The 21,533-nt window shown below is 45.0% G+C and overlaps 5 protein-coding genes across 6 annotated transcripts in view; 3 read left to right on the top strand and 2 right to left on the bottom strand.

Annotated features, from left to right (window-relative positions):
- The window catches only part of X11Lbeta, an 85,695-nt gene that overhangs the window by 32,891 nt on the left and 31,271 nt on the right, over positions 1-21,533 (top strand). The gene's annotated exons all lie outside the window — the stretch shown is intronic.
- LOC108119378 (uncharacterized) lies at positions 1,755-2,708 on the bottom strand. Its single transcript, XM_017232547.3, has 2 exons — positions 2,525-2,708; positions 1,755-2,460 (listed from the first exon to the last, which is right to left on the bottom strand). Coding segments are annotated over exons 1-2 (471 nt in total). The 5' UTR covers positions 2,526-2,708; the 3' UTR covers positions 1,755-1,990.
- On the top strand, positions 3,930-6,990 carry LOC108119382 (aminopeptidase Q). Its single transcript, XM_017232552.3, has 4 exons — positions 3,930-4,548; positions 4,606-6,055; positions 6,115-6,617; positions 6,680-6,990. The coding sequence occupies exons 1-4, from the start codon at positions 3,944-3,946 to the stop codon at positions 6,924-6,926; spliced, it is 2,805 nt and encodes a 934-aa protein (XP_017088041.2). The 5' UTR covers positions 3,930-3,943; the 3' UTR covers positions 6,927-6,990.
- LOC108119380 (uncharacterized) lies at positions 17,811-18,853 on the bottom strand. Of its 2 annotated transcripts, none has more exons than XM_017232549.3 (3): positions 18,609-18,853; positions 18,415-18,533; positions 17,811-18,360 (listed from the first exon to the last, which is right to left on the bottom strand). In XM_017232549.3, exons 1-3 carry the CDS (start codon positions 18,780-18,782, stop codon positions 18,282-18,284), a joined length of 372 nt encoding a protein of 123 aa, XP_017088038.2. In that variant the 5' UTR covers positions 18,783-18,853; the 3' UTR covers positions 17,811-18,281. Both variants share the same exon structure in this region, with proteins under 2 accessions (XP_017088038.2, XP_070133931.1).
- On the top strand, positions 19,849-20,826 carry LOC108119379 (uncharacterized). Its single transcript, XM_017232548.3, has one exon. The coding sequence runs from the start codon at positions 19,976-19,978 to the stop codon at positions 20,783-20,785; it is 810 nt and encodes a 269-aa protein (XP_017088037.2). The 5' UTR covers positions 19,849-19,975; the 3' UTR covers positions 20,786-20,826.

Below are 21,533 nucleotides of genomic sequence, written 5' to 3'. Positions count from 1 at the left end.
TGTGTGTGGCAGGTGAATGTACCCGTTCTTGGCAATGACAGTACCCCCGTGCCACCTTCCCCTTTGCCTATTCCTTCCACATCCTGGCGCTGATTTGTCAGGACATAAAAAAAAGTACAGAAATATAAATGTTATGACTTTTATGGAAAGAGGAAGGCTAACCGGAAAATGAAACAGTTTTCTTTTTAAGGGGCTTAGGGGGCAACCAAAAAAGTGGCCAAATCAACAGTTTGCCAAACGAGACAAAAAAGGGACACGCATCTCAACCAAACACCTGAGAAAGAAAGTTATAGCATTATGCATTAAAACCCAAAAAAGAAAAGTTAATGTAGTAAGCAATTTTAAGGACTACAAAAAATACAGAAGGCCTAACAAGCCGCAAGAATGTAGGTAGTTTTAGAAAGAAGTATTATTATGAGTATAACCAAATATTATGGCCAAGTTAGTGGCGTTTTATTTTCTTGAAAGAGACAAGATAACCTTTAGAGTCTTCTTATATTAAACCCAATAATTCCCAAGAATTTCTATAAAAATTGAATAAAAGACAAGAAAGCGAATCAGGAAAGCCATAAACGAAGGAAAAATCATAACAAAAATTAAATAAAATTTGTCTATGCATTTTTATAACATTTTGCATTATATTTTCTATATATTCTCTTTAACAAAACCCTATGTTGGTCTAGAATTTATATAAAATTGGAATAAGAGACAGGGAAGCAATAAAAGAAGGAAATATCATAACAAAGCTTAAATAAAAGCCACACTAATGCTTCAAAACTGCCTAAAGCAACTCTAGTTCTTAACCTGTTTTCTTAAACGAAAATCCTTTGTTAAAACCCTAAATTCTATTATCAGTGAAATAAGTCTGAAAACCTTAGAACCATCCAACTAGAGAGCCCTTTAAACCCAATACTCCATCACCCTCTATTTGAGAAATACAAAGAAAAGCATTGTGCATTCGAGTAAAATGCAAAAGAAATTCAAGTGAATTTTTGGCTCTATGGCCGAAACCAATGGCAATTTGCCTGGCTTAATAAACTGGCAGTCGGCAAGGGCCCTGGGCCCGGAGCTGGGGCCAGGAACTGAACAATTGGCCGAAACAAAATCGACTTACTGGCCATCTCGTGAACCCCAGGCCATGCATCAAACCATTGGGCCACCTCCACTACTCCCGGCCACTTTCAGCATCTCCGTCAGCACTTCTACTATGCTTTTTTTTTTGGCCAACAATTTTTTCTCTCTATTTTTCCTTTCCATTCTGTGCTCTGGCTGGTGTTTTGGTTTTTATGGTCAAAAACGAACTGCGGCAGCTTTTGGCATTTGCCATCAGTTCACACCAACACTGACACACTCACGCACACTCGCACACAATTAAGCAGATATACACACAGCTGGCAGGACAGCTGTGTGTGTCATGTCGAGAGCCATAAATCATTTATTTGAAAATTGCTATTGTATTGCGGTTTAATAGCATGTGATCATCATCATCATCATCAACAGGCGCAGGGACAGCAGCAGTCCAGGCACTACCTTCCTACTTACCACACCCACTGGAGCTCACTGGACAGTAACTCATGGACACTGGCAAAAATTGTAGAGCTTTAGGTGGTGCTCGAAGTTTAAACATATAAATATATGTTTTTGGTTCCTTTGGTAGGTAACTTTCATGAGAAGCGTAGAGAAGGGCGCTCTGCCTAGGACTTCTCAAGAAGTCTGGAGGTTGAAGCCTAAAACGATAATAAATCAATGACAGGTTCCAAAAAACAAACAATTTTTTTTATTTATTTAGCTTGATAGAGCATTATACAACAATTCAGGAATTTTCAGCTGGTTGGGTAGTTGTTTTCTTCACAAGCTTCCAAGACCATTCTATTCCAGAGTTCTTCTTTTTTTTGTCCTCTCCAGAAACGAGATCAGTAACACATTTTTATGAACGATATTCCGAAAAAAACATAAAACTTGAAAACGCCGCTCACGAGTCAAAACTCGACTAGCGGAAGTAGAGGCTTAAGATATACTGCTTGCGAAGGAGGCTGTAGACTTCCAGCCACCATTCGACTTGTTCAATGCCAGTGATAAATAGTCCAATGTAGATCATCATGCCCGAGAACATGGTCCCCGGCTTGTTGCCACGAGCCAAGTGTAGAAAGACCCGGAAGTAAAGCGAGAAGTTTGAGATGAAATTAGTCAACGCCGATGCGGCCCAGGGTAGTGCGGCAATGAGGCCCAGTTTCGGATTGCCAAGCATGAAGCGTTCTGGAAGGAAGTGAATGGGTATCATCGCCATCAGGGTTAGTCCCAAAGCAACCATGAAATCATCTGCGACTGTTGGATATTCAAAGGTCGCGGTGGTGGTCTCCTTGCCGAGTTCCAAGTGCAGGACGACCTTTGGAGTCGCCATGATAACGAGCAGTAGTGTGGTTGCGTATGCAATCTGGGTGAGTTTCATAAAAGCTCCCACTGCCATGATGAAAATGAATTCAATAAATATTAATTTTTTTTTTTGATAATTTAGGATACTTGCTTTTTGTTCCACGTTTGACTTGAAACTGCTTTCAATTGAATCACTGACTACATACAGCTATTCTACAGCCTACTTGGGGATACTTTTTGAAAAGTGTTGCTGGTTGGTCGCCTACTTCGTGGCATATTCATAGCATCGTTACATTTAATATCTGAAATCGCAGTGTGGGGGTCATAGGTCGGGCAGGGTCTGTCGCTGGACGAGTGGAGAGTTAGTGGCATGCCCCAATATGCCCATTAATTATAATGCCGCACTGCGAGCAAAGCGAATGTTTGAGGGGTCTGGACTGACTTCCGTTTTTGCCTTTGCTCCCCTGCCTATGTTTGTGTGTAGACCACGCCCTCTACGCCGCCCACAAACACAAACATACATCCATAGAACATATGCCGCACGTTCACCGCCTTTGTCGCCTCTTTCTGTTTTCTCTTTTTTTCGTTGTTGGCTGTGTCGTGTTGTGGCTGTGATTTTGCTGCCTTTCCACCGATTTTCCATCGCTTTTCTGTCGCTTTTCCAACGCGTAGGGTATAACGAGGTCATTTGGCAATATACCAACACAAACAAAAATTATGTTATTGGTCAATGTATTTATGAGTACGCCAGGATGGTCAGGACGTACGTATGTGCATACCTCTCGTTTTCTGTATATCCTTACATACATATATGTATGTATGTTTGTAGGTAGTTGTGTGCCTGCTGCTGCCACTGCTGCTCCTGCCTTTTGCGAAAATTGCACGAAAATTGGAAATTTATTGCCCAGCAAGATAGTGGGAGAAGAGGCCGGATTGCAGAGAGAGAAGGGGGGTATACCAACATGCGCTAATGACATTGTGCTGTGGTTTGTCACCACCACCTATTACGCCCCTCCACTGACCACCCCGAGCTCCCCACTCACACACACGCATACCTCTTCCCCTCCCAGTTGTGGGCATTTCATTGGGAATCTTGCAATTCCCTAGGATTCTTTGTTAAACCATCGCATTCTCATACAAATTCCATCAAAATGGCCATTACATTCTGGCCAAATTGTTCTCGATCCATTGCTTATTTTATCACTAGATTCAAATAAGCCAATTTCTCCGAGACGGGTCTGGTTTATGGGCGAGGATATTGGAGAAGTTGGTAAGGGCTGGCTGGAGGGACCTCATGTTAGAAGGAGGCGAGGAGTTCTTGGATTTTAAGACCTTTTATTTCAAATTCTTTAAAAGTTTTCTGAGATATTATTATTTAGCTTGAAGGGTATTAAAGATATTGGAGGAATAAGTTACAGAGGGTATCTCCTCTTCTTCAATCCGAAAATTCCTAAACATTCCAGCAACTTTAAAGCTTGTTTGTGAGAAAAAAGCGTGACAATCTCCGATTAGACACACTTTCTGCCTCTCAAAGCAGTTCCTCCACCAGTCTGATCGAAGCGACGGGAAGATGCACCCGGCTGGCCTGACAGGCTGGGTGGCAATGCTCGCTGTGTTGCCGCTATGTGGTGGCTCCCATCGTCTGCCCACGTGGGTGGTGCCGACACAATATACTCTCGATATCCTGGTGCGGGTCGATCAGCCCTACCAGCCCTTCGAGGGCGCAGTTTCCATCCAAATGCAAGTGGAGAAGCCCGTTAAGAGATTCCAGTTGAATTCCCTTGGCCTTGAGGTCAAAATCATGGGCGTTAAATTGACATTGAAGTCTCCAGTCCGAAGGGTTCCAATCGAGTCCGTACAGTTCAACGAGAAAGCAGGTCAGATGACCATTACTGCTCAGGTGGTGCTTTCGGCGAACGCCACCTACGTCCTTAGTGTGTCCTTCAACAGTGTCCTGCGAAAAGATAACGTCGGACTGTTCAGTAGCTCCTACGTGGACCAGAACACCACTCTGACTCAGTGGATGGCGGCCACCTACTTCGAGCCGATCTTTGCCCGGCAGGCCTTCCCCTGCTTCGACAACCCCATGTTCCGGACCCCGTTTACCATCCGAGTGGGTCATCCCGCCCAGTTCCGGGCACTATCCAACATGGGGGCATTGGGCATTACGCGTCAGTGAGTACGTTAGCAAACCTTTGACAATCTCTTCAAGAACTCCTATTCTCTGCCCAGTTCCAAATTAAAAGGGTATGTGTGGACTTCCTTCGCAAGTACTCCGCCCATTCCCACGTACATGGTGGCCTTTTCAATCTTCCAATTCGACGTTCCGGGCTCCATCACCCAGCAACGTCCGGAATCTCCCATCAGCATCTGGGCCCGGCCGGATGCTCTAGCCCAGACGGCCTATGCCACCCAGGTGGCGCCTCAGCTGTTCGTCTTCTACGAGAAGCTCTTTGGCATTAAGCTGTACTTCTCCAAGATCGATCTGCTGGCTGTGCCGGACGCGGATTACTGGGCGCGGGAGAGTCTGGGCCTGTGGACCTTTGCCGAGTCGGCCATTCTGTTTGACAGCCAGCGGAGCACCCTGGCGGACCAGCAGGGCGTGGCCCGGGCGGTGGCCATATCGGTGGTGCGTCAGTGGTTCGGCCATCTCGTCTCCGTCACCCGGTGGCAGGAGCTCTGGCTGAAGAACGCCTTTGCCCTGTACTTCTCCACCTACGGAGTGGACGCCCTGACTCCCGAGTGGGAGTACAAGGAGCGTTACGGATTGAAGCTGTATTTCGGAGTCCTGGAGACCGACTCGTACACACACACGGATGTGGTGGCCGCGCCGGTGTCCAGTGAGTCGCACATCGAGACGGCCTTCCTCGAGAACGGGGAGCGCAAGGCGGCCGTTCTGCTGAGCATGCTGAGCCACATGGTGGGCGAGGAGGCGTGGAATGCGGGTGTGAAGCGCTACCTCACCGTGAATGCCAATCAGAGCGCTTCGGCGAGGGACTTCTGGGAGGTCCTGCAGCTGCAATGGGACCGAGACGTCCGCCTCGGCAAGGGACTCAACATCACCCGGATCATGGACAGTTGGCTGAGCTATCCGGGCTATCCCTTGTTGACCGTCACCCGTAACTATGGCCAGAAATCGGCCCTGGTAGTGCAGCAGAGGTTCCACATAAGCCCCCAGGCAGAGCAGAAGAAGGAGGATAACAAGCCCCAGCAGCCCCCATGTTGGTGGATACCGCTCACCTACACCTGCGGCAGCTGCAAAGACAAAGGCAACAGCTCGGTGCCTCGACACTGGCTGACCTGTCCCACCAGTGACGGCAGCAGTCGACCCGTTCCCGCGATGATGCGCGACGTGGTGGATGGTCCCACGGACTGGCTGCTTCTCAACATCCGGCACTCGAGTCCCTTGCGGGTCAACTACGATCTGCGGAACTGGGAGCTGATCAACAAGACCCTGTCGAGTCCAGAGACCTTGCGCTCCATTCATCGCGTAGATCGCGCAAAGCTGGTGGACGACATCCTGAACTTGGCCTGGAGCGGGGTGATGGACTACCCCACGGTATTTGGCATGCTCGGCTTCCTGGAGCACGAGGACGAGTATGTGGTGTGGGATGCCACGGTTACCAACTTCGAGAGGATCAATAATGTGGCCAAAAGGCATCACAGCTACCTCATCTTCAAGGTGACGTTCCCCCACCAGAGTTCGAGGGAGATCCCTCCTAACAACCTAGTAATTTTCAGACTTTTATGCGGAATTTGGTCAAGGGACAATTCGACAAGGAGTTCGGCGCGAACCGGACCATAAATAAAGAGGAGAAGGTGTCCCATCGACCGGTCATCCTGCAGCTAGCCTGCCAATATGAGCTGCCCGCCTGCCTGAGCCTGGCCCGGAGGGAATTCGCCGAAATTAGTGCTGCGCCGTGGCCGAGAGAGGGCGGCTGGATGAGCATTCGGGAACAGGAGACCGTGTTGTGTACGGCCGTGCGCTTTGGCACGGACGTGGACTGGGACGTGGTCGATGGCCTCTATCAGCGTTCCAACTTCACCGCCGAACAGGAGTCCCTGCTCTCGGCCCTGGCCTGTTCCCGGAACATATACGCTCTGGAACGAATGCTCAAGTCGTCGTTTCAGAGTGACGGAGTTCGGAAATCAAAAAGAGCTTTCCGGGCCATTGTCTCGAATCCCCTGGGGTATCGAATAGCCATCGATTATATCTCGGAAAACATCCAACTTGTGAAGAACTTGTAAGTCCTGGGAGGTGCTTTGCAAGATTATTTATTTCTTTTCTTGACATTTTTCCAAAAAGTTGCAACAATTCAACCACCAGTGTGGTGGATTTAATGAAACCTTTGGCGGAGAATCTCATAATGGAGAGCGAATTGCAGTTCCTGGAGAAGTCCCTGACCGGGCAACTAAAGGATATTGCGGGGATTGACGAGATGATGAAGTTACTCCTTGAACAGGGCAGCAACAACATTCACTGGCTTAGCTCTAAATACGAACCGATGCTGAGGGCTATCAGGGATATATCACTCTGGAAGTATCAGAGTTGAGAGCCCGTAGTACCCATCCCACTGAGTTGTAAGAATAATAAACCATATAGTATTTAGATTTTTATATTTTTGCTCGACATTAAGCCCTCTTTGTGTGACATAACTGGTGATGGGTCGGTCGGTTCGCAGGGGCAATTAGTGGAGCTGCATATCTGCTGCTGCCAGTTGGCATTTTCCAGTTTGTGCATCATTCAGTTGCGCCACGCAGTTGCAGTGGCAAATGCGCATTAGCAGGCCACACGAGGCAGCCAAGTGACAACTGACAATTGACAACCGACAACGACTGACGACTGACGACTGCCAGATGATGAGTGTGTGGCACGAACAAGGGCGGTGGCACTGTGACTAGGAGGCACTATCTATCGGCTTACATGCTCACACACTATCCTGTGCCACCCCCGCCTCCCTCTGTGGACCAAAAGGGTGGGGGCGTTGCCTTAAGGCGCTTAGTTTTGGACTCCTGGGCCCCAGAATCGAACATGGTTATGCAACTGCAGCTCTCGGGGGGGTTCTGTGAGGTTTTTGGTGGTTTCTTGCTTTAGTGTTGCGGTTTTTTGGGGCATACAGAGAGAGAAAAGGATTTAGAAAATAATTACGAAATACATCTTCGACTTTATGGGATATAGATTTTAAAACTGTTTAGAAAAGTGACAGTATTTTCAAAGAAAAACACATTTTTATAATAAAATTTGTATAATTTTTGACAGTGCATATGTATGGGGAACTGGAAAAATCATCATCATTAGCATACTTGGGGGGGAGTGGGCGGTTGGTGGCTATCATTGCTCTCATTGTGGGTGTGTGGGATTTCTGAAAATGGCATCAAATTCAGCGGCTAATTAGCTTCTTATTTGCCGTTTTCGGTTTTAGCCATTTTTAGCCGTTTTTCGACGCGAGAGTGTCAGGGCTTATTACGCAAACAAAAAGCTAATGAGCTGAGTCTCAAATTTCTGGTATTAGTCGTGTCAGGACCGAGTCGGCTTCCGAATGGAATGGGTTTTCCATGATGACAGGGTTTCTCATTTATTCAAAGCCTGGCAGGCAGGCAGGCAGGCAGGCAGGCGGGCAGGCGGGCAGGCGACTGGCTACCAAGAACACAACAAAAACTGAATGAATGCAACTGTAATTTACAATTCTCTATTTTCAAAAGGGGCTAGGGGGGTCTGGGGAGGGGTCAGAGGTCAGTGGCTAGCCAAGCGTCAAACGTTGGCCAGAGACTCTGTATTTACATGTTGTTGATTTGCAGTAAGTTACTTCCTTCCTTCCTGTACATCTATTTTGTTCTTTTGTACAACTTGTCCGGTGTCCTTCGTCCTGTTCGTCCTGGTTTTTCAATCTCCTCCTGGGCCAGCTTCGGCCAAGAATCGACTTTTGTTGCCTGGCCATTTGGCTGCCATGGCTTTTGTTCGTTTTTGGCCTATTGTTTAAGCCTTTTCCATTATTTAAATGCAATTTTAGATGCCTAGCCTTCTCAGCCCTCTGGATTTCATTTTCCTTCTTGTTTTCTCTCATTTTTTTGTTTACGGCATCTATTTCGTTGGACATTCAATATGCCAGAGATCCTGTCGCCGCCATTTCTAATCCTTCTTTGGAAAAACAAGCCACTGAAGCCCTTCAATCTCTCCGGGCTGTATTAATTACAACTCATCCTTTGTGGCACAAAACTGCAACTGCAACAGCAACTGCAACTGCCACATTGTAGCTCGTAATTGAAAATATTTCCACACCAAGCCACACCCCAACACACACACACCCAAAATTGCATAAAATTAATTGCCATTCATAATCAATGAGCTAGAAAAAATAAATTGAAATTTAATTGAAATGTTGCATTTTGTATGCAAATAAATAAATAAATATTTAAGAGAGCGACGCTGAGCGAAACCATCATAAATAATAAACAGTTCAAGGAAATAAAACTTAAAAAACCAGTGGCATTTAGCACATTTTTTATTAAATGTTTTTTTATTAAAACTATGTCGGTCTATGCCAGAAAGCTTAAAAAAAACATTATGCTTAGAGAAGTGTGCGTTTTGGTATCTCTTTTAACAAATGGTTTCCGTTTTGTGGTTTTCTGGCTTAAATGATTTTTTTTTAATATTTATGGCCTAGAATTAAGTTCAAAGCTGTATTTTAGAAAAATATTCTCGGATGAAAATTGGGGAAGATATAGCCATCGCGGTGGGCCCTAGAGGGGAAAACCCCATTTTCAAGGGATCCCATCGAAAAATGGGAAAAAAATCTGAAAAATATTTTGTCTCAGGGGTTTGATGCAGAATGGTGGAGAATCGTTCCACAAATCGATTAAGGTACTTGGCTTGAGAATCGGATGAGAATTAGCGAAGATATAGCCATCGCGGTGGGCCCTATAGGGGAAAACCCCATTTTCAAGGGATCCCATCTAAAAATGGGAAAAAAATCTGAAAAATATTTTGTATCAGGGTTTTGATGCAGAATGGTGGAGAATCGATCCACAAATCGTTTAAGGTACTCCGCTTGAGAATCGGATAATAATTGGCAAAGATATAGCCATCGCGGTGGGCCCTATAGGGGAAAACCGCATTTTCAAGGGATCCCATCGAAAAATGGGAAAAAAATCTGAAAAATATTTTGTCTCAGGGTTTTGATGCAGAATGGTGGAGAATCGATCCACAAATCGATTAAGGTACTTGGCTTGAGAATCGGATGAGAATTAGCGAAGATATAGCCATCGCGGTGGGCCCTATAGGGGAAAACCCCATTTTCAAGGGATCCCATCGAAAAATGGGAAAAAAATCTGAAAAATATTTTGTCTCAGGGGTTTGATGCAGAATGGTGGAGAATCGTTCCACAAATCGATTAAGGTACTTGGCTTGAGAATCGGATGAGAATTAGCGAAGATATAGCCATCGCGGTGGGCCCTATAGGGGAAAACCCCATTTTCAAGGGATCCCATCAAAAAATGGGGAAAAAATCTGAAAAATATTTCGTCTCAGGGTTTTGATGCAGAATGGTGGAGAATCGATCCACAAATCGATTAAGGTACTTGGCTTGAGAATCGGATGAGAATTAGCGAAGATATAGCCATCGCGGTGGGCCCTATAGGGGAAAACCCCATTTTCAAGGGATCCCATCGAAAAATGGGAAAAAAATCTGAAAAATATTTTGTCTCAGGGTTTTGATGCAGAATGGTGGAGAATCGATCCACAAATTGATTAAGGTACTTGGCTTGAGAATCGGATGAGAATTAGCGAAGATATAGCCATCGCGGTGGGCCCTATAGGGGAAAACTCCATTTTCAAGGGATCCCATCGAAAAATGGGAAAAAAATCTGAAAAATATTTTGTCTCAGGGTTTTGATGCAGAATGGTGGAGAATCGATCCACAAATTGATTAAGGTACTTGGCTTGAGAATCGGATGAGAATTAGCGAAGATATAGCCATCGCGGTGGGCCCTATAGGGGAAAACCCCATTTTCAAGGGATCCCATCGAAAAATGGGAAAAAAATCTGAAAAATATTTTGTCTCAGGGTTTTGATGCAGAATGGTGGAGAATCGATCCACAAATTGATTAAGGTACTTGGCTTGAGAATCGGATGAGAATTAGCGAAGATATAGCCATCGCGGTGGGCCCTATAGGGGAAAACCCCATTTTCAAGGGATCCCATCGAAAAATGGGAAAAAAATCTGAAAAATATTTTGTCTCAGGGTTTTGATGCAGAATGGTGGAGAATCGATCCACAAATCGTTTAAGGTACTCCGCTTGAGAATCGGATAATAATTGGCAAAGATATAGCCATCGCGGTGGGCCCTATAGGGGAAAACCGCATTTTCAAGGGATCCCATCGAAAAATGGGAAAAAAATCTGAAAAATATTTTGTCTCAGGGTTTTGATGCAGAATGGTGGAGAATCGATCCACAAATCGATTAAGGTACTTGGCTTGAGAATCGGATGAGAATTAGCGAAGATATAGCCATCGCGGTGGGCCCTATAGGGGAAAACCCCATTTTCAAGGGATCCCATCGAAAAATGGGAAAAAAATCTGAAAAATATTTTGTCTCAGGGGTTTGATGCAGAATGGTGGAGAATCGTTCCACAAATCGATTAAGGTACTTGGCTTGAGAATCGGATGAGAATTAGCGAAGATATAGCCATCGCGGTGGGCCCTATAGGGGAAAACCCCATTTTCAAGGGATCCCATCAAAAAATGGGGAAAAAATCTGAAAAATATTTCGTCTCAGGGTTTTGATGCAGAATGGTGGAGAATCGATCCACAAATCGATTAAGGTACTTGGCTTGAGAATCGGATGAGAATTAGCGAAGATATAGCCATCGCGGTGGGCCCTATAGGGGAAAACCCCATTTTCAAGGGATCCCATCGAAAAATGGGAAAAAAATCTGAAAAATATTTTGTCTCAGGGTTTTGATGCAGAATGGTGGAGAATCGATCCACAAATTGATTAAGGTACTTGGCTTGAGAATCGGATGAGAATTAGCGAAGATATAGCCATCGCGGTGGGCCCTATAGGGGAAAACTCCATTTTCAAGGGATCCCATCGAAAAATGGGAAAAAAATCTGAAAAATATTTTGTCTCAGGGTTTTGATGCAGAATGGTGGAGAATCGATCCACAAATTGATTAAGGTACTTGGCTTGAGAATCGGATGAGAATTAGCGAAGATATAGCCATCGCGGTGGGCCCTATAGGGGAAAACCCCATTTTCAAGGGATCCCATCGAAAAATGGGAAAAAAATCTGAAAAATATTTTGTCTCAGGGTTTTGATGCAGAATGGTGGAGAATCGATCCACAAATCGATTAAGGTACTTGGCTTGAGAATCGGATGAGAATTGGCGAAGATATAGCCATCACTGTGGAGCCTATAGGGGACTATATCCTATAGGAGTTCAGTTTCTATTTAGTGACTTATAACCTTAACCCTTATAAGTCTCCCATTTATCGCATAAACCTGTTGCCCATTAGGTCCAGAAGCTCAAATCTCGACCAAGTCGGCAACCATTAGCCGAATTGTCAGTGGCCTTAAAAATTCATCCAAAATGCTCGTTGTGCTCTGGCTTTGGCCAATTAATCCATCACAATTAGGGCCAGTGGTTTGGGTGGTGCGACTATGTATGCCACACTGGGTGGTTGATGCAACCACAGTGCTTTCCCCTCCTCTCTGTGTCTCTCGTTTGCTCTGTTGTTGCATTGATTGACTGGACAGGACTGGACGGTACCGAACTGGTCTGGCAAATAGCAGAAAGTTGCAAAAAACCAACAGAATTCCGTTTTGCGAATGTGTAGATGCGGATGTTGAATGGTCCTCCATGGGAGATGCCTCTTCCTGTTTGCTTTTCTGATTATCATGGCATTTATTTTTGCTGGGTGGGTGGTTGTACTGCTCCGTAAAAACCATTTTTTTTGGCAACAAAAAATGTAAAAATATTATTTCAATATGCAACCGAATGTGCAACTCGACGGGGTATGTGTGTGAGTGTGGAAATTCTGCATTTGAATTGTTCTTTATATATTGTTTCCCCCCTAGCTTACCCTAGCATACCCATTAGAAGTCTTACAAGGGTATGATGGAATAACTAAAAGTCTTATACTGCTTTTAATTAATTTTAAGTCAAACTCAAGTTCCTAAAATGAGGAAGAAAATCATTTTTAAAATATTGTTTTTCACAAAAAAAGATGGGGTAACAGTGGGTATATTCCTAGCCACATAACCTCACACTTTGTGCCATTTTTGCTGCGCTGTTAACGCCATTTTGTTGTGTAATGGCTCAGAAGTTTGTTTGCTTTATCCTCACACCCTTACAGGACTCGTTGTTTTTTTCCTTTTTCCATCGCTTTGTTCATTTTCAAGTGCCAGATGAGTAAGTCAGCTCCGGGATTACAGAGAAAAAATTGCCAGAATGCTGGACATTTTAATATTTATTAATTTACGGCTTGTTTGCTCAGCTCTTCACTGAAGCGAAGCTATCCAGTCGCATAATGTATATGCGATACATGGCCATTGGCCACCATATATGCCAATACACATAAGTAGGCAAAATGTATATATAATGTGGGGATGTGTGGCGTCAAAATTGCATTGTAAATGTGAGAAAATGTGTTTGTTTGCCTTGTCGGTCTTGTAAACACGTTTGTCCGACATTCATTATGCATGATTTCGATTTCAATTAATTGATTTCTCACTTTTTTGTTGTTTTTTGGGGGTTTTGGGAGAGATTTTCCACTCAAATTGGCATATACTTTGGGCACAAGAGCCATCGAGGCTTGAATATTCAAATCATTTACTAGAAGTGATTTGTTTTTATTTTTGATAATTAATTTCAAATACTCGATAAGCTTGGGCATTTAATTATCCATAAAAGTCGTCTGGATTCACCGCCTCTATTCGTTTATTTCCCGAGGACATTACATCCGTCTTGTGTGTTTTGGGAAAGGACACTGCCTCCACACATAACCAGTTTGAGTTTGCGTGTTTGTTTGATTGAATCAATCATTTAAATACAAATACCAAATAATGCTAAATTGCCTTTTCTGGGCATTATTATTTTAATTAGAAACCAAAGTTAAATTTGCATTCAATTTATGCTTGCGCACTTTCAATTAAACGGCAACACATGGCGTATGAGTAATTGGGGTGTGTTGTGTGTAGAGTTAATATTACGCATACGCCGTGTGGTTTGCTAACTAAATTTTGGATATAAATTGCCAAAGGGTTTGGATAATTTGGTTCAAAATTGGCGAGACTAGGCCTTTGGGCTTTAAAAAAAGTCCGCTTATTCCCAAACAAAACCATTTCCATCCAATAGAACTTTTTAATCTCTCCCTTTACCTATTAACTAGTTTTTATTTTAGTTATTTGTTACTTTTAGGCTATATTTTTGAATTTTATATATACAATCTATATATACAAAAGCTTGTCCGCGTGCCTGTTAAACAATAAAAGCAAAGAATTACTAATAAAGCTTCTCATTATCTTACTATTAAAGATATAGAGTAAACAAAGGTCTCCGTGTGTCCGTGTGTCTGCTAGTTTTTAAGCGAATTACTCGCTAACTGTCCAAGCTATTATTCTCCTATTTGAAACACTAACTTTTCCTAACTTATCGGTTAACATTTAAACCATTTTGAAGCTTTGGAAAGCACTAGAATTTTATTTAATGCGAAAAACTATTAAGTGCAAGCTCTAAACGGTAATCGTTTATCAAAAAATAACTTTTTTTTGTTGCAAACTATCTCTCTTATGACGGCGATTAAGTGAGTGGCATCACCTTGCCCTGCCTGCAACCAGCCACCAGCCACCTGCCACCTGCCTCCAGGCACTTGCCCCGTGCCACACTCTCGCCAAAAAGTGGGTGGCACTTTGCATTTTATTGCCAGTGCCAGTTAACGGCTTGTCGTATTAATAAATGTTTATGTGTGTGTGTGAGTCTATGAGTGGGCGTATCTGGCTCTCGCTCTGTGTATGTGTGGGCCATGAATGAGCATCGAAATCGCTTTGTAAAGCACTTGTAATTATTTCTCATTGGATATTAATGCGCCCAGAAGCTGACTGCACTTTGCCGCTTCGCTGTTTTCCACTAAACGTGGCAGAAAAAACAAAAAAAGCATTTAATTGGGGTTTATGCCACACACACACACCCACTAAGTGCAACCTCCAAAAAGTTATAAACACCCACACACACACTATAATGTATATGTTATGTAGTGCGGGGGTCCTGGGTGAAAGTGGCTTTGGCGAAAGTAATTTAATTATGAAAAATTGGATTAGCTGGGTAGTGCTTTGTGCTCTCCACATAATATATACCATATATTTAAGGAAAATAAAGCAAACATGTGTGTGACCTTTATGCATTATGGTCTTTATGCAGTTGACATTAAAAGTATTCCTCTTTTTTTAATGCATTTTAATAGCAGCGGTGGTGCTGTGTCTTAATTTATGGCATTTTAAATGCAATTTAGTGTCGGGACTCAAGGACTCTATGGCCAGAAAGAGATGGCTAGTGAGAGATAGAGAGATGGAGAGATTGTGTCACAAACTATTATGCACTTCCTGTCACATGGAAACTTCAGCAATCAAAGCCAAAAACTTGTTGTTTTTCGGGGCTGTATGATGGCATTGTCCTTGGCAGGAGCTCTGTTAAGGTCCCCAAGCTCTCAGGCCACATGTATCCTTGGTCCTTGGTCCTTTTGTTTGCACAGTTCATCTCTCTTTCTGGCCGGGTCTGCCCATCTCGTTCCTACCTTTGTTGTGTACTTTGTTTGTTGGTCTCTCCGGCTTGCAGGCTCTCTGGCTCACTCTGGCTTACTTTAATTGTTAATTTGGCTTATAGCTCTTCTCCCCCTCCCTCGCTCTGTGTTGACCACAAATCATATTTTACCAAAACCCCCCCGCCCCGTCACCGTCCATCGATGCCCCCAGGGGAGGCAGTCAGTGTCCTGTGTCGACAGGGGAGGACTCACTTAAGGTGTTTTCACTGCCGCAGTCGTTCTGCGGCCAGGATGAGTAAATGTAATCAAAACCAAATTGCTGAAATTATTATTTAATTAATATAGAGCCAGCTGTGATTCGCACGGGCTACGATGGACTCTGCCAGCCAGCCATATGCCTGAGATCCAAGGTGGATCAAATTAAAGCTTAATGCCCTTCATCGAGCAGGTTGCCGGCTGTTAATTCAAAGCCAATTAAACAAGGGAATTAGGAGTCTATAACTGGGCATTAAATAGGGCTTTTTTAAAGGATCATTATAGTTGTTTAATATTTTAAATTATTAAAAGGTTAAAGGTCTTGAAATATCTCAAAAAAACTTTATTAAGTTGTGACTCTGAAACCAAAAAAGCAAACCCATACTCTCTGCTGAAAGCTGCTGTCTCTTGTCATAATTTGTTAGGAATTTGAGATTCTTGACCTTTCACCTTGAAGGTAGACTTTAGAAGGAGAAAAACAATGAATGACGTAGAAAGATAAGAGAAGAAAGCACTTGCCAAGGCAATAACTCAATGGCTAAATCAATTGACGCTCTCTCGGCCACTCTGGTAGTCCGTTGAGAGTGCAGCTTATACCAAGTCATGGCCAAAAGGACACAGCCTCCGCTACAGCCTCAGCCACACCCACCATCCACCTGCTGTTGTTCTTGGCAAGCCTTGAGCCTCCTCCTCCTCCTCCTGCACATCCTTCGAAGGCTTCAAAACAAAAAGTCAAATTGAATTACTTTTGCAACATGGCAGCCACTCATTGTTGTGCGGAGTCTGTATTGTTGTTGTTGTTGCTGGCATTATCCTTGTAGTGTTTCCGTACAACAGTGGCAACCAGCAGCAGCAGCACCAGCACCAGCACCTGGCCATAGCAGAAGTTTTCATCCTGCCACACCTGACACATCCTTCGCATCCTTCGGCTTCCGCTCAACTGAAAAGCTATTGAAAGAAGAGTCCTTTGCCGAGGCAGGAGGAGGGCTGGGGGGTGGTCGTGGGCAGGATTCAGGACATGGCTGGATTGGCCAGCACTTTGGCCAGGACTCCATCTTCCAAGAGGCTGCAGTGCATCTGCCGGGCATTCGAACACTGGAGCATCCGAGCAGCAATATGGCCTGCACTCGAAAAAATAGTTATTTCCTTTTGCTGGTGCTTGATCGAAGAATATAAAGGTAGGGAACAGAGATAGGAATACTTCTAAAGAATTATTATACTTTTATTTAAATTAAATATTTTTCCACAAAAAGCTGTACAGTAAGGTGACCTTTAAATATAAATATTTAGGAATTTCCATCACCTTTTATGTTATTTTCTGAAAATTGAACATTTGAAAAGGTTTCTCGAAAAGGGATCTCTCAAGAAATACATTTAAAGTATAAATGGAAACCATACCAAATATTTCTTCCAGTGTCTGGGCCACAGAACACAAATAATAAAAAAAAAAAGTCCCGAAAGAAGGGAATTTTTTACGCTTTGTAAGCAAAAGTGTGCAAACTTCCGCCGGAACTGAGACAGAAGGGAGAGATGCAACGAGGGAGGGGGTGAGGAAGTGTGGCAGGGTTTCGGGTTGGGGGAAAACTTGGCAACTCCAGGGGCAGGATGTTGCAGGAGGCTCTTAAACGCCGCGGACACTGGCAAACATTGCGCTTCTGCTGTTGCCGCGTAAGTTGCCTGAAAAGCTGTCGTACCTCCGCCCTTTACAGCCTGCTGCCTTCGTCCTTCGTCCTTTTGTCTGGGCTCTATACAATGCAAGTTAATGCAGCCACCAACTCGGGGCAACAGCTGCTCTATTGCCAATGCGCCCGCCTGCCCATTTTTGTGGCAGAGCCGCCAACAACTTGTTGGCGTTGTTTCCTGTCAATCAGCCCACGTCCCGGGGTCCTGTCAGTGTCCTGCTGCCTGCATTGTTTGCGGCCAGGACACAAAAATAAAAATAAAACGAAAGAATAGCAACAAAAACAAGAGAAAACATAATCTAAATTTTTTTTGTAATTGTCCCAGGAAGGACCTCGTTGCCTCGGGCAACCAAGGCAGCCGAGGCAGTCGAGGAGGAGGCAGGGCATTCACTGGGATTTTGTTGCCAGTCAGTCATCATTGTCCTGGAGCCGGGCTCTCTCTCCCTTTTATTTTTAATGCCCTACGAGAAGACACAACTAAAATTATGTCCATGGAAGTTGTAGAGTTTGAAAGGCCTTTTAAGATCCTAGGGTATTTCAGACTTCGTCAAAGCTTTTCAGCTTTCTCTCTTCTTCCTGTCGGTCCTGTCCTGTATGCCCCGTCCTGTATTATTTTTTGTAATCACTTTAGGAGCAGTCCCCCAGGCCTTTCGTCCTGCCATGGTATTCCCTCCCTAATACAATATCTTCCACTCAATTTGGTCTTAATGCCCTTTTTTCATTTAGTCCTGCCCACACACTACCACATTTATTTAGTTCCTTTAATTTTTCGTTTATTTCATTGAAATCGAATCGGGGTTCTACATCATTTCGTGGCGCAACCGGGCACCCACAAAAGCCACTCCTAACCCAACCAGCAGGTACACCGCCAGTCGCAACACTGAGCCCCCAGCTTCAATAGGGAGGCAGGGCTCGAGGGTGGTGGCCTTTGTCGGATTTGGGCAATGTTTGTAGTTGGCGGCCGCCTTCTCCGCGACCAGTTGGGACATGGACTGATCCCACAGAGCCGCCGTTTCGCTGTGGCACAGGTGGTAGTTCTGCTGCAACTGCTGTTGCAGGTTCAAGCTCCGCTCCGACATCGATTTCCACAGTTTCCCGTTCTCGAACTCCATTTTATTTTACTTGCAATTTACTGACAATACTAGCTTGATTGAAATTTGATTTACTTTCACTAGGAATTTCCAAATACTCAAAGAAATATATGACTTATAGCTCTATGATATAACACAGAGGCATTTTTTAGAGCTTTCTGGCTCATCGTGACTAGATTCTGGTTTAGCTGCCTTTTTCAAACTAAAGTGATAAAAAATATATAAAGTAAAGGCTTATTTTCAACTAACAGCTTACCCTTCAGATTTTGTAACAAAAGCTGCCTCCTGAGCGGGATGAGAGTGCAGAGTTCTTTCAATTCCAAGCTCTTCCAGATCAGATTGTATGTCTTTTAAAGTGTCCACAATGATCGCAAGCTAGGTTAGAGTTTATCTCAGCAAAGCCTTTCTACACGCTTCTGAAGGTGACCACCTATGGCTCTTACTACTCACCTTCTGTGAAATTTGAAATCTCTCCTGCTGATAGTGTTCGAAATCGGAACAATTCTGCTCATAAGTGGCATGATAATTACGGAGTCGTTTGCTCCACTTGTCATTGAACTCTTCAGTAATTTTATTAAGCTTTTGGCGCGGAATTGCAACAGTCAGTTCCATATTAGAGGCCATTTTTCCAGTCAGTTCTCTCCGAAATGTTCACGTTTTTCGTTGTGTTTGAAACTCCCTTCAAGGCCCTCTGTTTGACAAGGAACGTGGGGGTATTATTGTTGTATTTCCCTGCTTCTCCATCTTGTTTTTTTTAAACGAGGCCAAAGGTCAGGGCATGGACCAGGGAGCAACTGAATGGCAACTGGGTCAGTGAAATAAATAATGAATATTGTTGCCAACAGCAGGGCAAACAACAGCAGCAGCAGCAACTCGAGATGTGTTGCAAGTGCAACACGCGCACGGCGGCGCTAAGCGGCTGCATTAAAAGGCCACTCGTTGGGCGCCAAAATAACAAAAAAAAATAAAAATTATTTTTTTTATAAAACAATGGTGGAGAACTTTGACTGGCGGGGCTCGAAGGCTCGACAAAAAAATCGAAATACTGGCAACAGAATGATGAAATGCTAAAAAGCATGAAACTGCAACACCAGCAGCAGAAGCAGGCACCCGGGGAGGCAGCTGTGGGCCCGTGTGGCAGGACTTGTGGGGCGAAAGGGGCGCCCTGAAGTGGGCGCTTGATTACACTGAAATGCACTCAAAAGTGGCGAACGAAGCGATGCCGCCAGCGAATGCAATCGAACGGGAATAACTCGACCTGCCACCCGCCGACCCGCCCTCACACACATACACACTTGCCACACACTAATACCCCGCCCCCCGAAAGGCTGGGGCCGAAAAGTTCCACAAATTACATTTAAGTGACGCAAAAGTTAAGTGAAACTCATTGCGAAAATCGCGGCTAGATGCAATGTGGCATGACTGAATGGCGGTAACGGAGGGCTGACTGCCATAGCAGGGCTGTGTTGCAAGTTCAGTATGTGTGTGTGTGCTTGCAACACTGTTAAGTGCTTTGGCATGCCGAAAGTAGGCACTTGAACTATTTCTGTGTTCTCGCCGCACTCTCCCACACATACGCATCCTGGCAGTTGTTTATGGCTTGGCGATGTTTCTGAAGGGCTTGAACCCCTCCCCCCAACTACACCCGCTACGGGACGGAAATCGAGATAATCCATACTCCTGGAATGAGTCCCAGTAGGCTTTCCAGTCACCCCACTTGTGGCAGTCAAGTCCTAACTCCAAAATCCCAGTTATAATCCCAGTTGTGGAACAATCTCTCAAATATCTCGAAGTATCTTATTAAACCCTCTGAGACCATGGCACCTCGTGTTCCGTATACCTGGCGTCTGCCAGACTTTCCCGGCGATGGCAGCGACCTCAAGTGGATAGATCCCAGCCTGCTGGTCATCTGCCAGAATGCCGATGTGGATGCCGCCATCCAGCCCCTGTTGCAGACACTCAAGCAACCGTTTGCCCCCCGATTGGTGGCCAGTGTCTTCTGCCACGAGACGATGCGTGAGGTGTTCAAGAAACGGGTTGTGGCCTCCATGGAGCTGCTGCATCGCCATGCCGGCAATCATTCCCAGTACAAGAAGGCCTGTCGCATGATCGAATGCCTCAACGCCGAGGTGATCTGTGTCCTTTACTCGGACTACATCGGTTTCCATTGGCAGCGGGCCGACGGCTCGCCGGTCATTGTCTGCGAGTTCGACCAGAGCTTCTTCGGCGGCCAGAGGCCCACCTCGGTCGTCACCCTGCACACGTTCCGCAATGTCCAGGAACTCCCGCAACTGGTGGCCCGGGAGCGTATACCGTTCGTCAGTGCCGCCGTCTGGTGTCCCAAGATGTCGGCCGCCTACGAGACCGCCTTCAAGCTCGGCTTGGACGTGGTCTACATCAACTGTCACTCGATTCCGCTGGTCCCCATCATGGAGTTCTTTCTGGCCCAGCAGGCGCATGTTATCCTGGCCAATCACCACCACTATGAGGTTGTGCGCCACGAGGACAAGTGCCGACTCATTGTCTTTCCGGCCGTTGTCCTCTGGTGCCCTGCCGAGCCGCCACAGCCGGAGCCCGCGAAGAGGAAGTCAGACCAGGGCAAGGGTGCAAAAATTGCAGAGTCCTAGACCCTAGTGTAAATAAAATTTTAAATGCTTTTTTTAAAGGATTCTTAGATTTTGGCTAAGAGGTATATGTGAGAACTATGAGATCCCACAAGTACCGGGTGTTTATTCTGTTAGCTCTCAGATCGTCGGCAAATCCCGTTGTCTCTTCTTTAAGATTCCAGAGTCGCCACAAGTACCGGGTATCTATAGACTCTCAGTGACTTCACAAGTACCTGGTATCATCTATCCCTCACTTAAACCTAGATGAAATCCCATAATTCCAGTGTCGGAAGCAAACTGGATTTTCGGGAGATTACAATTCGTTAGGACTGATTCCTAGATTTTTCGTTTCGTTGGTCACAAAAGGGTGTGTGTGTGTGTGTCGTGTCTCCGGTTGTTGCATTAACAACTCAATCCCTTTCGAGGAATCTAACATATCCTGGCAAGACCAGTCAGCGTTCGTTCCCCCCGCCCGTTCAGCCCCTGCCTTGGATATCAATTCCCCGGCAAGGAAATGAACACCGACTGGTCGTCCTCCTCTCGTTCTAGTCCCTAGTTTTTCGTAGCATGCCCCATCCATCAGTGCCACTTGGCGATGGAAATGTAGATGGAGACATCGTCTCTGGTTTTGCCTGGCTTCACTTGTGTTTTAGCCTCATTTGCCACATGGCTTCCACACTCCTCTCCCCCCACACTCCTTTCTGAAGTCCCGCAACCCACAATGGTATTCCCATTTCTCTGCCTTGTGGCTGTGCCTCACTAATGATGC

Source organism: Drosophila bipectinata, chromosome XL (genome assembly GCF_030179905.1).
Source record: "Drosophila bipectinata strain 14024-0381.07 chromosome XL, DbipHiC1v2, whole genome shotgun sequence".
NCBI classification, from domain to species: Eukaryota; Metazoa; Arthropoda; class Insecta; order Diptera; family Drosophilidae; genus Drosophila; species Drosophila bipectinata.
This window is presented reverse-complemented; position numbering and strand designations above follow the sequence as displayed.